This window comes from Protopterus annectens, chromosome 12.part0 (genome assembly GCF_019279795.1).
Source record: "Protopterus annectens isolate FY-2018-M chromosome 12.part0, PAN1.0, whole genome shotgun sequence".
In the NCBI taxonomy this organism is placed as follows: Eukaryota; Metazoa; Chordata; order Ceratodontiformes; family Protopteridae; genus Protopterus; species Protopterus annectens.
In genome coordinates, this window is record NC_056746.1 from 268,460,971 (window position 1) to 268,479,377 (window position 18,407).

Genomic DNA, 18,407 nt, shown 5'->3' on the forward strand with positions numbered 1-18,407 from the left:
TTAAGTACAGAAGAAGTAATTAGGGACCTGGGGACCCAAGTTGATAGCAATCTCTCATTTGACAACCACGTGGCCAAAGTGGTTAGAAAAACATTTTATATAGCCCACCTAATCATGAAGGGATTCACATCTAGATCAGGGGAGGTCATCGTGCCTCTTTACTCATCCCTCAGCAGGCCCATAATTGAGTACAATTCCCCTTTTGGGATGTACCTTACCAGACACCTGCAGCAACTGGAAAGACCCCAAAAGTACCTCACCAAGAGGATCAAGGGGCTCAAACAGATGCCGTATGCTGCCCGGTTAAAGAAACTCCAGCTCTACTCAGTGGCATACCACCTGCTCAGAGGCGATCTGTGCCTGACGTATAAAGCCATGTCCAACCCGGAATTAATGGACATGCTGTACCTCAGAAAATCCAAATCCCATCGAGGCACATGCTCGAGGGACTTGAACCTCAGCACTGAAATAAATAGGACATGCTGGAGGGACAGATTCATAACCCAGAGGCTCCCTTCACTCTGGAATAAAATCCCAGTCCAGGTTAGGCAGAGTCCCTCATTGACTCTCTTCAAGAGGAATCTTGATGAGTGGATGGGAGATCGTAGGTTTACCCAGGGTATCACTTCTGTGTCACTGTTAGACAGAGGCACAGTATACTAACCTTGAAAAAGGGCATAGCAAAATTAATTTAATATGGGTGGCGAAAGCCATACACACTCTGGCTAGGCTTATAAATGCCCTAGGGCAGATAGCCTAGTATGAACCTATGAACCTATGAACCTATAAGTATAGAAAGGAGAGGACATCATGGGTATCAGGCAGAGTTACATTTTTAATGGCTACAAGATGGACCTAGTTTTTTAAAACAGATATAAGCAAGTATTTTTTTCAGTGTGGATTATGGGACAATGGATTAGATTAGCACAGGTGATCAAGGTAATTGGGGTGACCATTCACCTTATATTTCATGTGGAACAGATGGAATAAAATAAAAACGGTGAATTTAAATGGAGGGATACAGTTGTAACACATAGTCAGCCTAGGCATATTTGTGGGTCCATTCCTTTTATCATATAGTCATATACGTATAAGATGCCCTGAATACTGGGGTAGTCATGCTAGGTTTAGCAGACATTAGAAAAATTAATTCTACACCAGCTACATGGATACAGTAGTTGCCTAGGGTACAGTTTATGTGGCTCTCTGAAAGATCGGTGTTGCACTGCTTTTTGTGGGTGCATACCTCCCTTGTTAATAAATGCTGTAATAGCATAATGATTAAATGTGACAGTGAATGTGTTACTTCATCCAACTGCATATATTTATCTGGGACTCTTCTCTCTGCACCCCTGTACATATACCCACTGCGTGAAGACTGCTATGTCATGTGATACAGATATTACAGGAGAGATATGTCCTCCAGTTCTAGAAAATGGCCCATTGGAAAAGGGCAAGATATCCACCTATGTCTCCAGCAGTGTCCTGAGAAGCAGTATTTCAGGCGGCTGACAGAGGCATGAAGTATTTCTGCAGTGGCCTGTGATGGAGGAAGTTGGTATTATTGCCTGCCTGTAATCCTCAGTAATTTATCTGAATATCAAACATTTTATGAGGGACAGAGCAACATATGAAGCAAAATCAGTAGGGGACCATGGTATTATATTTATTAATTTTTCATCAGTAAAGGAAACATTGAAGAAGAAGAAGTTCAGTGAGATGGGCACAATAATAGATTTAACTTGTCACACATTAGCTTTACTTTCAGCCTGGTAATTACTGCATTAGAGCAGAAAATTAGGACTATGAGCTGTGAATGACCTGCATCCTGTAGTACAAGGTTTGATTCCTTTAACCTCCATTTGCCAACTCTATGACTATGAGCAAGCCCCTTTAGAATGCAGCACCCTGTGGTAGTTTTAGAATTAGCTAGAGTCCTAAGTTATCTCCTGGATCATATGTATAGTAACCACCTATGAAACTATTTATTTTATTTATTATTTTATAGAGCTGCTTCTAAAAATATGTTGTGGATGGAGTTACTAGGCTTTGCCTTGAAGGCATTTCTTAAATATTCATGTAATGTGCAAACAATTTAAAAATGCCATACATGACTTAAGCCTTAAGGTTAAGACAGGAAATAAACACTGTGTTAAAGGAAGAAAGTGCCTTATTGTTTAGTTTCAGTGTTTCCTGCCACAGTCACATCTCATTTTTAGGTGCATGCATGCTGATACTTCTAATTTTTCAGCTAAGTGTACCTGCTTGTTGACAGTCTGCTTAATAATGCTTAGAATCTCTGTGTGATGTCTCTTACTATCCATTGTCTGGTGAATCATACTTAGAATCACTGTGTGATGTCTCTTACTACCCACAGTCTGGTAAATAATGCTTAGAATCGCTGTGCGATGTCTCTTACTATCCACAGTCTGGTGAATAATGCTTACTATCGCTGTGTGATGTCTCTTACTATCCACAGTCTGGTGAATAATGTTTAGAATCACTGTGTGATGTCTCTTACTACCACAGTCTGGTGAATAATGTTTAGAATCACTGTGTGATGTCTCTTACTACCCACAGTCTGGTAAATAATGCTTAGAATCGCTGTGCGATGTCCCTTACTATCCACAGTCTGGTGAATAATGTTTAGAATCACTGTGTGATGTCTCTTACTACCCACAGTCTGGTAAATAATGCTTAGAATCGCTGTGTGATGTTCCTTACTATCCACAGTCTGGTGAATAATGTTTAGAATCACTGTGTGATGTCTCTTACTACTCACAGTCTGGTAAATAATGCTTAGAATCGCTGTGCGATGTCTCTTACTATCCACAGTCTGGTGAATAATGCTTACTATCGCTGTGTGATGTCCCTTACTATCCACAGTCTGGTGAATAATGCTTACTATCGCTGTGTGATGTCTCTTACTATCCACAGTCTGATGAATAATGCTTAGAATCGCTGTGCGATGTCTCTTACTATCCACAGTCTGGTGAATAATGCTTACTATCGCTGTGTGATGTCCCTTACTATCCACAGTCTGGTGAATAATGCTTACTATCGCTGTGTGATGTCTCTTACTATCCACAGTCTGGTGAATAATGTTTAGAATCGCTGTGTGATGTCTCTTACTACCCACAGTCTGGTAAATAATGCTTAGAATCGCTGTGTGATGTTCCTTACTATCCACAGTCTGGTGAATAATGTTTAGAATCACTGTGTGATGTCTCTTACTACCCACAGTCTGGTAAATAATGCATAGAATGTCTCTTACTATCCACAGTCTGGTGAATAATGCTTACTATCGCTGTGTGATGTCCCTTACTATCCACAGTCTGGTGAATAATGCTTACTATCGCTGTGTGATGTCTCTTACTATCCACAGTCTGGTGAATAATGCTTACTATCGCTGTGCGATGTCTCTTACTATCCACAGTCTGGTGAATAATGCTTACTATCGCTGTGTGATGTCCCTTACTATCCACAGTCTGGTGAATAATGCTTACTATCGCTGTGTGATGTCTCTTACTATCCACAGTCTGGTGAATAATGCTTAGAATCGCTGTGTGATGTCTCTTACTATCCACAGTCTGGTGAATAATGCTTACTATCACTGTGTGATGTCCCTTACTCCCAAAGTACAATGTGTTAATAACTGACCTATGCAGGATCCTCACCTTCTTTAGAGTTTGCAAACCCTGCACTGGTTGTAAGCAGCGGCTTTCCAAATTAGTGCATTAACAGAAAGCATGGATACTGCAACCTAGATTGTTGGGATAATGGAGCTAAATGACCTAAAAGATTTACAGTTTGGTATTTCCAAAACACTTGGGTCTGTTTCTCCTAGGTTTGATTTCTACCAGGAATAATAGACATGTAACTTAGCTATCATTCCAAGCACAGGGTTGTACAAAAATGTCACATTTACATAAAGAGTCTTGCTTGGTTACCAAATTACAGTTAAAAGAGAAGCACTTTTTGAACAGTGAGATAAATAGCTTTTGATTATTAGTCAGTTTATTAAAGAGAATAGGATAAATGTAATTATGAAATGCACGTTAGTCCAACAAATATGAAATTTTAGCTACAATTTTACATTTTAGTAAACTATGCTGTTGTGGCAATTTGTAAGCTATGTATGCATTACAATGGAAGTGTTTAAATAATTAAAAAAAGTTCTTATACTAAGATCATCACTTTAAGCAGTCATCTTTATTTATTGTATTTATTTATTTGGTGATCGGATATAAGCTATTAAACTCAACTGCCTATCTCATAAGTTGTCAGTGGAATGTTGGTTTAGTTATCTGAAGTTTTTTAACTTGCACAGTAAGCAAGCAGCGGATGTGGGACTCAAACTCAGGTCAGCAGGAAGTGGTTTATTCATAGGCCATTATCAGAGTTGTTATATCACACTTCTAGTTAGTACATGTAATGCTGCCTAATGTCATCTTAATCGGTGTCTCCTGAAAAAAGTATGCCAGTCCTAAGGCCAGAAAAAGTTTAAACCTTTCGGGAATGGTCGCAAACTCAGTTCTAATGCATCTTAAAGATATTATATAAATGTTATGCAGTGTTTGATGTATTATTTCAATAGTGATTTAAAACAGCTCTCCCACCTTGTAATGACAGCTTCATACCTCATAAATGTAGACTCAACAGTGCATTCATGTAGCTACTCCACCAGTGACTAAATGGAAATGCTATTCCTAGTCGTATCTATGACCAAATCTGACCTACGATATCTAGTTGCAACAGCAGCTGGACACAGAAGAAAAAAAGCATCTCCTTCTAAGAAAGAGCATAAGATGATCTACATATTAATCCTTCTAAGAAAGGGCATGGAATGAACTACTTATTAACTGTCAGAGGCTGCAAGCAGTCCTTTTTTAAAGAGAGAGAGAGAGAGACCTTTTTAGTTTTGTACCATTCTGCGGTTGTTATTAAACAGAAAAAAACATGTCCATATGGCTATGGCAGGGTGCAACTACAATCTCACTTTTTTAATGCTATGTACTTTGTGTTCTCTATTTTAGCAGTTATAGCCATTGGCACTGCAGCCTTGGTCTCTCTGAGGCCATCATAGTCCATAAAGACTTGAATCATTGAGTTTATATGCCCCATCTGGAAGCACCATAAAGGCAGAAGTTGGACCACAGCACAGACTGCAAATCACTAAAGCATCGTCTGTGGGTTTCTATGGAAGGTATTTTTTTCTCTTAAATAGGAGGTAAACAGATGAGTTTAGGATCTAATAAAATATCACTGCACTAATAGTTGAGTGTACATGCGTGCTATATGCATGTGAGTGGAATAGCTGGGACACTGCCTCCTGTAGGAGTCTGTCATGCTGGCATGTAGTCACTCATGTCCTCCTTGCCTGATAACAGAGCTGTTATTGACTACTTTAACCTCTCTTTAAATTGCCTCACTTTGATCAGTTCTTCAGTGACCTAAGCTGCTTTCTGAAATGTATTTGCCAGCACAAAAGATGGGATTTAGATCATTACGTTAGTGACCTGTTCCTGTCATTTTAATATATCTCTGGATTGTTGTCCCTGGCTCTCAAGGCACATGTCATGAAGTTGTTCAGCTTGCTGTTAATACTAGTGACCCAGGTTTAGAAATAGATACTAGTCAGTGGAGGGTGAACTGTGTATGGGAAGTAATAACTGCTGATAGCACTCTGTCTTCAAACACAGCATGAGGGTGAACTGTGTATGGGAAGTAATAACTGCTGATAGCACTCTGTCTTCAAACACAGCATGAGGGTGAATTGTGTATGGGAAGTAATAAGTGATGATAGCACTCTGTCTTCAAACACAGCATGAGGGTGAACTGTGTATGGGAAGTAATAACTGCTGATAGCACTCTGTCTTCAAACTCAGCATGTGCTTAATAATCTACACATTTTAATCACCATTCTTCCTGCAACTCAAACACCCCCTCACCATTAGTCTGACCACTGCATCCCTGTCCTTGCCATCTGCATGTGCCAAAGACAAAGGAAACCAATGACCATGACCATCAGTAGTGTTGTCACCTTTTTGTTTTTTTACATGTTCCCTTCCCAGCAGTGGTTGACAGGCATACCACCAATATGAATCCTGCTGCTCTGGCCTGGTGCTGCCTATGCATTTCCACACACTCAGTCTCCAACTATAGCATGATACAGAGCTGCTACAGTGGCATATAGGGATAAAACCCTGACTATGGCCCAGGGGACTCAGGCTTGATTGGCGGCTTGGACTACTGACAGGTGGGCAAGGATGGATGGTTGTTATCATCCTGGGGGAGGATAGTGATGTGATCATCTTCTATGATGATACCTGGTGGAGGCTGGGGGCACTGCATGTTTTGAGGCATGGTCCAAAGAGGAGGAAGAGGGTGGAAAATGGCTGCCCTGCTGCAGAGGCAGGGCAATACAATGCCATGTCCCCATACCCACTCTTTGGACACAACTGTGAGGCTCAAGAGGCAAAGGGAGTGGGCAGGGCATAATCAAAAAAATCCTCCCAATGGAATGTGGACAACTTGAGATCCCCAAGATTCCCTTAGGCTCCATGACTAGCCACAGCAGATTAACAGAACAAGTCCAGGGAGGGGGTCGAGGTAGCTGATAGATCTGGTGTGGACATGGGACACTGGGTAGCAATGCCATAAGGATGATGTAGAGGTCCCAGAAAAAAAGACTATAGCATGTGCACTCCTTAGCAGGCTATGGCCCTGTCTTGCTGCTCACAGTTTCGTACAAACTTCCACAAGTGGCAACTATACTCTGGGCCCAAACTGCTCTACCCCAACCCAAAATGTGTAAGTTGGCCTTGGACACTCAATGCCATTTTCCTAGCTGGCTTCTGTAACACTTAGAATCATTAACTGGACCCAGGTCTGCTGGGACTACAGTTGGGGTTTCATCCCTCCACACCAAAGAGCCTGCTAATCACAATAATCTATGAATGAGTGTGGATAATGCAGGATTTACTCATTGTTGGTATGGTTTGATCACGACAGTGAATGCTATTAATAATATGCCATTATTTAAACAAAATAAATGGCATACCTTTTTAAATAATGGCATTATATGTCTGAATTTCTTGTTTCTGTAGTCTTTTTTTCCACCAACTTCAATGGCTGAGGATGGCTTCCTAATGTACTGAATATGTGCTGGACATGTACATGCTGATGGTTGCACAATACATGAGTTTTAATGCAGATTTTGCTGATTTTTTAGGATTTAGGAAGGTAAGTGCAGCATACTGTTTATGTGAGGATGCTTGTGGACTCTGGACATCCTGGCAGTGAGACTGAAGAATTATTTTAACTGCTTTGTAACTTCATTTTTTAAATACATCTGCCTATGGGGAGGAGTTTGTCTACCACACTGCTGATAGCAGTTTTAGATTTTGTTTTGAATATTGAGTGCTGCCTGGACTTATTCCTGTGGAATCTGGATTTACAACCGGCAAACTGATTTTTCTGTCCCGCATGCGTGTTTTTGAATATTTGTTACAGCAGAAATTTTACTGGCCAGCACTATAATGATGCCTAGTGATTGCCAGAATTCCACATACTGGTGCTAAGCAGTACTGCAGGCAAACAGTACCAGTGTGTGTGTGTGTGTGTGTGTGTGTGTGTGTGTGTGTGTGTGTTTCTCTGTGTGTGTGGGCACTGTGTGTAGGTGTGTATGTGTGCATGTGTATGCATATGTGTGTGTGTGTGTGTGTGTGTGTGTGTGTGTGTGTGTGTGTGTGTGTGTGTGTGTGTTTGTGTGTGAAGGCACTGTGTGTGCATGTGTGTGTGTGTGTGGGGGGTGTATGTGTACATGTGTATGCGTGTGTGTGTGTGTGTGTGTGTGTGTGTGTGTGTGTGTGTGTGTGTGTGTGTGTGTGTGTGTGTGTGGGCACTGTGCATGTACGTGTGTGTGTGTGTGTGTGTGTGTGTGTGTGTGTGTGTGTGTGTGTGTGTGTGTGTGTGTGTGTGTGTTCGTGTTTTTTTGTTTTCCTAGAACAAAAGAGCACAGAACTATTGACTTCAAGGTGAAACACATACTGGCTGTATGCATTGCTACCAGCAGAAGAGGAAAGCAGTCTTATCACATACACTACCTCTCCTTAATAGGTCCACTACTTTGTTTATCATGCACTCTCTGCTTGTCCATGTTATCCTGTATCTCTTACACACACACATCATCAATAGTGCTTATCCATAAGCTAGAATATCTCATGGCACTAAACTTTTTACACAGAAAGTTGATTGCAAAGCTTCGAAAGCAAGAAACTAACACTGTTACAGTTAGTTCTCCTATCCTTAGATTTTTGTCAGTTGCGATGAAAATGTAGTGAGGTCATCTCTGATTCTGTATGAGAATTCACATCAGAATGGCTGTTTTATTTGATAAGCCCTCTTTTATTTCACTTCTGTTTCACAAATGTCCAGGAGATCCCCTAGAAGTGCTGCGAATAGATCTGTTCTATATATCTCTCACATAGAACTACGGTAACAGGAAGGATTGTTCTTTGGAAGACGTAGAAAAAGTATGTGAATACAACATAAAACTAGTATCATCTTAAAAACATAGCTTTCAGCTCTACAGAAACTTGTTTTCATTATCAGATTGCATACACACACTTTCATGGTCACTGTCAAAACGTTTTCAAATAATCCCTGCTTCAGAGATGGATGCATTAATTTGAATCGCCTCTGGTCTTACACAACCAAGCATGTCTTTGACAAAGTTGTACTTTCCAGTGTAGAGAACACAATGAAAAGAGCGTAAGTGTTTTACACAAAACCTCTTCTGACTCAGTCAAGATGACGCACTGTTGCACTGAAAAGTTCCATCAACCAGTATACCCCCCCAGACTGAAAGTGAAAAACTCCCTTATATAGGAAGTGTTTTTGTGTCCTAAAGCAGAAGTCAGTGAGTCAGATATGGTAATGATGTTATTTTTACCTTGAAGTCTCCATTGTATACCACATAAAGAGGTTTGAAAAAATGAGAGGGGTCGGGTGTGTAGTCCCACAATTTCTTCCATAACCTGATAGAAACACAGAGAAAAAATATAGTTAAAGGTCTTAAAGTTTTTATTTATTGCAAAATTTAAGACAGTAGTGATAATGTTTTGCTACTATATATAAATGCACGTTTTGATAAAAGAAATACATAATGCTCCATGGAATGACAGACATTACATACCCTACTGAATTAAACAGGAAGTGTGTGTGTGTGTGTGTGTGTGTGTGTGTGTGTGTGTGTGTGTGTGTGTGTGTGTGTGTGTGTGTGTGTGTGTGTGTGTGTGTGTGTCTGTCTGTCTGTTTTTGAGGATATTTAATGAGTAGATAATTTAGCTGAAGTCAGCGGTCCAAGATATGCTATCAGCAAGAAAACAGTGAACAAAAAATCTTGCAGAGGTTTTTCCCACTGAGATGGAGTGACATCAGAGATGATTAAATATGTCTATCATAAATAATGCTCTGATTTTATTTTGATGTAACATCTGTTAATATCTTTTTCTTTTGCTGTTATATGTTTCTGTGGATTTGTTGTGCCTAGTTCATCAGTGAAAATGACTCAACCCCCCCCACCCAGTTAAATGAAAACTAAAAATCAATCAATCAATAAATGTTAAGTACGGGGTGCAGGGGGGACATATCTCTTCTACAGGAGTATGGAAGGTTTTGCCTGCCACAAAGCAGATGCTTTGCTTTTGTCAGTCTTTTTTTTGTCAAACTGCAGTTTTGTCAAATAGCCTATGTTTGCATGCGTAGGTAGATATGTAACAATAAGATGCAATACGGTGTGCATTATACATAAGCCATACCCAACAGGTGCACTGCTAAGCATGAGATGTAGCTAAGTGCTTCTGAATGAACATGATAAACAAACCTGATAATCAGGGGTGCCCTTAAATATGTGACTTGTGATTAACACAAACTTAAAACATGTTTTAGAAGACAGCTGTATACTTTTTATTACAATGTGAGCCTTCTTTGTCCCAGAATGTTACAGTTCTGATTTCTGTTTAATGGAGCAGTATGTTATGTGTTTTGTTTTTTGTTTTTTTGGGGTTTTTTTTGTTTCTTTCTTTCTTTTTTAATTAAAATATTAGCAGCCAAAACATTAAATCTGCCAGTTTGCTTTTGAATGAATAGATGATGGTATTCACCTGAACAATGATTATATATAATTAAAATACATATTTGTACTCTTCAGGAATGTGCATTTTAGCAACATTTTTAAAGCAGTTTATTTGTAATAACTGACAGGAATCAAGTCCACAATGGTAAAGATAAAACATTCAGATACATACATCTCTCGAAAGATAATATAAAATACATAGACATATTAAGAAATAAACTAGTTGAAAAGATACTAGATATGGCCACACATGCTGTAGGTAATTACCTTCACAGTCTGCTTAAATTTCTAAAGGTCATTGCTGGTTACAGTCATTTGGATATTACACTAGATAGCCTTGAGCTGTTGGTATCGGAGTAGCCCGATATCCTGGCTATTTATGATGTGCCTCTGCCAATATCTTGGCTGTTCGCTGAATAGAACTTTCAGCATTGTCTGCTTGCTGATCTGTCAGTCGATGTACTGTGACTCAGTTAGAACTTAAGCCCAAATATCTTTTGGTTAACTTTGCTGATGACCAGTAAATGTTATAAAAAGGGGTTGGAATTGCTTATCAACTCAGGAGAGTTGCATTATTTCCCAAGTTCTGCTTTATAGTATTTACTTCTGCAAAGGCATTTGCATAATATTATTATTTTTTATATTTGTAGGAGTGAACTTGCTTTGTTGTTTAGTATTTTTCCCACAATCAGCATACAGACTGTTTCATCGAATATTTGCTATGGTATACAAGGAACTAAAAGTGCTTTATGTGTTATTGCCAGAATGTTTATTCCCTAAAGTAATATCCAACACTAAAGGTCTTCTGGAAAACTCTGATAATATTCCAGAGCTGTTAGGGCATTTACCTGATTAAAAGAAATGGGTAGAGTCTAGCTGAACCATGAACAAAGAAGCTTTTGTGATTAAAAGCTATGAAGGCTTCTAATACATATGAACACGTGTAATGATAATATAATGCCCCCTGCATTTATCTTTAATTAATTCAGTTAATTTATTGTTTTATTTAAGACAGAAAACAGCAGAAAGTCTTGTGGTCCAAGAGACATTGTAGAGTCCTACAAGTAATATTTATTTATTTGTTTGCTTATATTTGTTAACTAGAGTACGGCATTGCTCCACATGATCCTTTTGCAGACATAACCCAGGAGTTCTGTCTTGATTAGTGATTTGCACACTAACACTTTATAATCACATAGTAAGCAAATTAAGTCTGACATAATCAAACCCAGAAATACTGGATGAAGGCTTTTAACAGCTTATACTTCATCTGCTGTGCTGTCAGAAAAATATCAGTAGCAATGATTGCAATAAATGATGCAGCCTGTTTTCAGGAGAATAGTAGTGATGTGGTTAATGTGCTTTATAGTTAAAGGCCAAGATAGTCATTGTCTGAGGTCAATGTGTTATATAACATTACATTTTCATTTTAGACATATTTATGTTTTTGTACTTATATTCTTTTTAAATGTGCATCGCTTTATCTGAGCATGAGTTGTGACTCTTGATATGAGCAGAATGGTAATAGGAATGAAATGCATTACTTAATTCCTCATTTCTAAGGCTCTTAAAAAACATTTTAATACATTTCATAGTTCAGGCAGTTGCAATAGTTTTACTTGCTGTATTCAAAGTTAATTTAAAATGAAAACAGTTACAATTCTGTTGCAAATGCCAAGTCATTTGGCACAAAGATATATATTAATGTTTGTTTTTTTCTAATCACAAGGGCATTTTATATGTTAGGAAACTATCAGAAAAGATGTAAAAATGGTATTTTCCATTTTTTCAATCATATATAAATAACTTTTAAAACATGATTGCATGGTGCTATGAATATGGAAGTTGTTCAGACTGAAAATATCTATAAAATGAATCAGGTTTCCTACATGTATATCATTTTGATTATCAAAAAAAAACATAATTTTTCTCCATATTTAATATAAATTAGTCTGTAAAAATGAAAGAGAGATATTATGAGCACAAAACATGTACAGAGCAGATTTACAGAGTGGGTGACATTTTTATGTACATACCATGTAATATTTTTTCTGTAAATGCACAAGAAATCAAATGAATATCCTCATATTTTAAACAAATAACTGTGAATGTCTTTAGAACAAATTTAGACAGATAGACAATAGTTTGTGTCATTTTTTTTCTTTAAGGGAGCCAAGTGCACATGCCTGCAACTATTCACATTAGGATGCTTGCACACTCTGGCATCCCATGTGCATTTTTCAAAAACGTTTTTTTCATTGTGTATACCATTCTACCCTGAAAGGTATTTTTTGCAGTGTAGAAGGGGCAGGATATTTTACATTTTACAGCCTAGTGGTTGAGTATATATTTTTTGCTTAACAATGCAAACAATATGGCAGTTATGTTGTTGTTTTTTAGGAGCTACAGCTATAAGGACTTGAGTGATCTTTCTTTATTTTTGCCCAGACTTGTTCCTGTGGGAAAAGTTAGCTTTGCAATAGGCATGATGATTTCTTTGTCCAATCATCATGCATGTTTTTGAATGATATTTAGGGTTCATTGCAATCTTTTAAACATTTGAAGAGATGGCTAAATTTGAAAACAGGTAATAAAATATAAGTAAATTTAATAGTGGTAAATTTTGCAAAAGAAATACAGCTCTATGTCTATTCAAGGGAGTCTGAAATGGCCTTTTTCAAGTTTCATGTGAAATACGTGTCTACTGAAGGGCTTGCTAATACAAAATCTGTGTGTGGAACCTATGAAAAGATAAATGTGAAAATGTTAGTTAAACTGGAACACAGTAAGACCGAAATCTGAAAATGTTAATTTAATAAATCAATGTTATGAGGGTGAAAGAAAAACTGCTGTTACAGAAAAGTCTGCTTCTCTGTTTCAGTACCAATTAAACATTTGCTTCAGGTCACTGTAGCAAAACCAGGTACATATGATTCATATCCAAGGCAAGACTTAAATAATCTGAAATTTAAGAATGTTTATGGTGGACAGAAGAAAATAGATTGAATTTGTACATGTGAAACTATGTGAACTCCTGGATTAGACTGCAAACTGGAGGACTGAATTTCTGGTCAGCAAAATACAAGCAAAATATTGCTGGTGATAAAACAGTTTGATTTTGTAGTTAATAAAAAATAATCAAGCAAAAGTCTTTGCAGATATATATACATATATATATATATATATATATATATATATATATATATATATATATTCAAACTGCAATGCAAACAAAGAGTTTAGTACTGTAAAGCATGCCTCAATAAACTGGTTATCAGACAGGAATGCATTACTGTGTAGTCTGCCTCAACAAGCTGTAAATGATCATCATCGTCATCATCATCATCATCATCATCATCAGCCCCCTTTTTCCCATTTTCTACATGGGGTCATGATATTGTGTTAACTGTTGCTATCTCTTTCAATTCAGTGCCACACTCCTGCCTTCTTCAACACTCATGCCTGACTGTTACAGATCTTCTTTTACACAATCCATCCACCTCTTTGCTGGATGTCCTCGTTTCCTCTTACCTTCTTCCTGTCTACACAAATCTTGCTCACCAGATTGTCTTCTGCTTTTCTGCACATGTGCCCACACCATTGTAATCTGTTCTCTTTGATCTTTTCTGCAATTGGAGCTACTTTGGCTTCTGCTCTTATGTCCTCATTTCTTCTTCTGTCCCACTGTGTGCATCCTACCACCCTTCTCAGGTATTTCATTTCCATCACTTGTAGCTTTTTCATCTGCTCTGCCTTTACTGCCCAGGTTTCTGTATCATACAGTAGTACTGGTCGCACCACTGTCTTATACTCCTTACTTTTCAGCTTCTTTGGCATTCTTCTGACATAGACTACACCTGATATTCTATGCCAGTTGTCTGCAGCTCCTCTGTTTCTAGCTTTAACCTCTTTGTTTAGACTTCCCTTCTCCTCAACCACCCCTCCCAGATACTTAAAGCTATTTACCTGTTCCACTATCTTCCCTTCTATCTCAATTCTCAGCTTCTTCTGATTTCCCCAGTTTGCTGCCATTACCACTGTCTTATCTGTGCTTAGTTTCATCCCAGGTGTCTTCAGTTTTGCATTCCATTGCCCTATCCTTTGCTGAAGTTCTTGCTCAAAGTCTGCTTGTAATGCCACATTATCTGCATACAGTAACATTGTTGATGCATCCCCTCCAGCCTGTTTGCTAATGTAATCCATCACCAGTATGAACAGCAGTGGGCTCAGAGCTGAACCCTGGTGTACACCCACTCCCACTGGAAACCCCTCTGTGAGGCCAAACACTGTTTGCACTTGAGTCACTGAGTCCTTGTACATAGCCTGCACTAATTCTACCAATGTTTCTGGGACTTCGAACCACTGCAGTACTCACCAGATCAACTTTCTTGGGACCTTATCATATGCTTTCTTCAAGTCTAGGAATGCCCAGTTGGACTCTTTCCTCATCTCTAGCTTCTTCTCAACTACCTGTCTCACTGCAAGCATTGGGTCGGTTCTGCTGCATCCTGATCTGAATCCGAATTTCTCATCTCCCATTTTACATTCTACTACTTTGCATATCCATTTATCAATCTCCCTCTCCAGAACTTTCATGTAATGTGATAGAAGTTTGACGCCTCTGTACTGCCCACAGTTGTGGATGTCCCCTTTGTTCTTGTACACTGACACAAGTATACTTATTCTCCAGTCATCTGGGATACACCTTTCTCTCCACACTGCTATTAGTACCCTCAGGAGCCATTTCTCCCCTATCTCACACAGCATCTTTATCATATCTGCTGTGACCTCATCTGAGCTTGCTGCTGCTTTCCCCAGCTTCATTTTCCTTAGTGCTCTTCTTACTTCTACTATGGTGGGCTCCTCTTTTTCTCTCATTTTAGGCTGTTTCTGGAACAGTACAGCTTATGTGGGGTTTTCTTCATTCAGAAGCTGCTGGAAGTACTCCTTCTATCTGCCTTTGATGTCCTGTGGACTGGTGAGCAGGTTGTTGCTGGCATCCCTTATGAAGGGTGTCTGACTATCTTCTTTATCTTTCTGTCTTTGCCTTGCAACCTGATATAGTTTCTTTGTACCACCTACTGAGTCACTTTCCATAAACTGGTGGAGTGCCTCCGATGCCCTATTCATTGCTATTGCAACTCTTTTCTTAGCTTCTTTGTTAGCCAACCAGTATTCCTTCTTGGCCTGTTCAGTCTTTTCTATCTCCCATTTTTTTCCCTGCACTTCTTCTTTCTTTTGATCACTTCCTGGACTTCTGCATTCCACCACCAGCTTTCCTTATGTACCTTATTTCCAAACATGGCACGGCCACATATCAGTTCTGTAGTCCTCAAATATGCTGTTTTGAGATGCTGCTATTCTTCTTCTTCTTCAACTCCACCTATTTCCTCTTCTTCTTGAGGTGCTGGAGCCCTGAGTAATTCTTTGAACTGTTGTACTTTCTCTCTAGTAAACTTCCAGGTCTTTAGCCTGGTCTGTGTTGACCTGAGAACCTTCTCTGACTGCTGTTTGCAGCTGATCATGGCAACCAGTGGTTTGTGCTGTAGGCCAACTGTTTCACTGGGGATGACTTTGAAATTATGGATTCTAGCCCAGTGCCTTTTCCTTACTAGGAGGAAGTCTACCTGAGTTGCATGTTGGCTACTCCTGTATGTGATCTTGTGACTGTCTCTCTTTCTGAACCATGTGTTGGCTACTATTAAGCCATTTGCCAGACAGATATCTAGAATGGCTTCATCTTCTTTATTCCTGTTGCCCCACCCATGTGGACTCAGGTAATCCTCATATCCTGTTCTATGAGGAAGAACTTCAAAGATCACTGCAGCACTATAGCAGTCTTGGTTGATAATAGCACATGCAAATGTGGAAGTCCAGGGGTGTGGTTCATGTAAATTAGCCATTTGTTTTGCCCTAAAGCTGTACAAAAGAAATGAAATAGCAGCAGTATAGTGACTGGAAGGCAAGCGTAGTGCACTCTTTCAGAGAATAACAGTGAGGGCTATACACAGTAGTTTTACAGTGAACACCCATAATTACTGTGTGTGTGTGTGTGTGTGTGTGTGTGTGTGTGTGTGTGTGTGTGTGTGTGTGTGTGTGTGTGTGTGTGTGTGTGTGTGTGAGAGACAGCGCATGCATATGCATGTGTGCACCTGTGCAGCAGCATTATATGGATTGGTAGGATGAATACTTAATGCAGTTTTTCCAAATGCATTTAGTATTCAATTCAGAGACATGCAAATGAGCCACAAATTAGTTTTTGCTAGATGAAGCTCTTGCATATCTCTGAATCATGCAAGATCCCAACACAGTCTTAGTAGGACTAGGCAGCCAACCTTAATGACTATCTTCCCCCAAAGAGAATGACACAGCAAAAGTAATTTGTGATAACAATTAAACAAAAAAATCAAATAAAACTGAACATAACAATGGGGGATTTTCAGTGTTAAGCATGCACTGTAAGACAAAAACAATAAATCATGGTAACATAGCAAGGAAAAACACAATGTGTAGAATTTGTAGTATGTAACAATTGCAGTGGTTTACTAAAAGAAAGCAACAATTGTGCTAAAAATTGCTATAGGTGTATTGTTACAATGTAGTCAGATTACAGACTCTGTGCCTCTCATGGAGGATATCTGACAGCCTGTCATCAGTTAACCTAATATGAGTTGTTTTAAATGTAGAAATGGACCAGGCAGTTCATGCATCAAAACAGAAGAGAGTTCCAAAGTTTTGAAGCTTGTATATGGAGAACTCTTGTCCTTTTCTTCATAACTAGCAAGTAACAATGCCACCACAATGACAGGTAGGGTGCTACAAAAAACAAAAGGATGGCAGTCCCTCCTGAATAGTGATGGGACTCTGATTACAGCAGAGATTTTCATTTTTGACATGCATATTATAAATATTCCCTCATCTTGGTGATCAGGCTTCTAATTTGATCAGTCTTGCACATCGCCAGACTTTGGAACGTATTAAAGGTTTCAACATGTGACTGGAATTCAAAAGATCTTTTACAGACATTTCTCTTTCATTTCATTTCTACCAATTTATCACAGATTCCCTATTTTGTAGAGCACCGATACTGGTCAACGGTACTAGTGTCTTCTGAAGAAGTTAACTCATTTACAAGTTGCAGGTTCTGTCCATTGAATATGAGGCCAGTTTTATGAATCTAGACGGAATACCATCAGATCCTACTGCCATGATCGCCTTTGCACACACTTTGAACTTGCTTCCACTCAAACTTAGGCTGCTTCTTGTGTACCTGGGACCTTTTCCCACCCCCAAGGAGCTTGCTTTCTGCCAAGAGGCACTTCACAGAGGAATCCCTTCAGTCCTACATCCTTGAATCGATCAAGCTGGTGTCAGCAGCTCACTCCCATGTCCAGTACTGGCTTCTACAACACCAGGTGTTCACTCAAACCCAGCCCATTGACTCTGTAATCACAGCTATATTCTTCTGTGATAGAGAGATTGCTTCCTGGCTATTCTTTAATCAAGCATGGCTAATGCATTTTCTTAATAATAAAAATGACAAGTATTAGCAAAGCTTACGTTTTATTCATCTAGCACCTTGGTCATCCTGACCTGTACTTGACTCAAAGCACAGCAAATTTGCAAGTTGGGAGGGTGGCCTGATGGTTAAGGTGTTTGCCTGACAAATGCAAGGTGCAGGGTTTAAGTCTCACAAGGGATAATTGGCTAAGCTTAAAATGGCTCACAAGGGCAGTTAGCTTAGTACTAACCTATAAACCTATAAGACACAGAGGTTAAACAAAAAAATACAGAGCAATATTCTAGTTAAACAATAAAAATAAACCAGCAAGAAATTTAAAATTAAAACAATTGAACAATTAAAACCAATTAAAATGTACTAATGATTTATAATTAAAATCCACAATTAAGCCAAAGGGAGTCAAGAGTATGAAACTTGGCAATTAAAACAGTGTCCTTCTCCAAATTAGGCTTAATATCCTGACCATCTCTATTGTTTGTTGTTTGTCTTTTGGCTTTTTCCCGGTAAGGGGTCACTATAGCGGAACTCTGGTCTGCTAATGATTTTCAGTAGATTTTTATGAAACGCCGAGGTGCCAGCTTGACGCCCAACCTTCAACGAAGGCACGTCCATTTACGCACGCATGTCTTTCGAACCCTACCCAACTGCGTGGAGGACCTGCAGACTCCACACAGAAGGCACTCCCAAGCCAAGCCAAGAATCAAACGGGAGAACCTCTTGCTGTGAGGTAACAATGCTACTGCT

General features: G+C 39.1%; 1 protein-coding gene across 1 annotated transcript in view; it reads right to left on the reverse strand.

The window, feature by feature from the left end:
* IL21R (interleukin 21 receptor) overlaps positions 1 to 18,407 on the reverse strand; it is a 274,497-nt gene that overhangs the window by 32,402 nt on the left and 223,688 nt on the right. Inside the window, exon 8 of the mRNA XM_044089327.1 lies at positions 8,957 to 9,041. Within this exon, the coding sequence (XP_043945262.1) occupies positions 8,957 to 9,041 (85 nt within the window). The remainder of the gene's footprint in view (positions 1 to 8,956; positions 9,042 to 18,407) is intronic.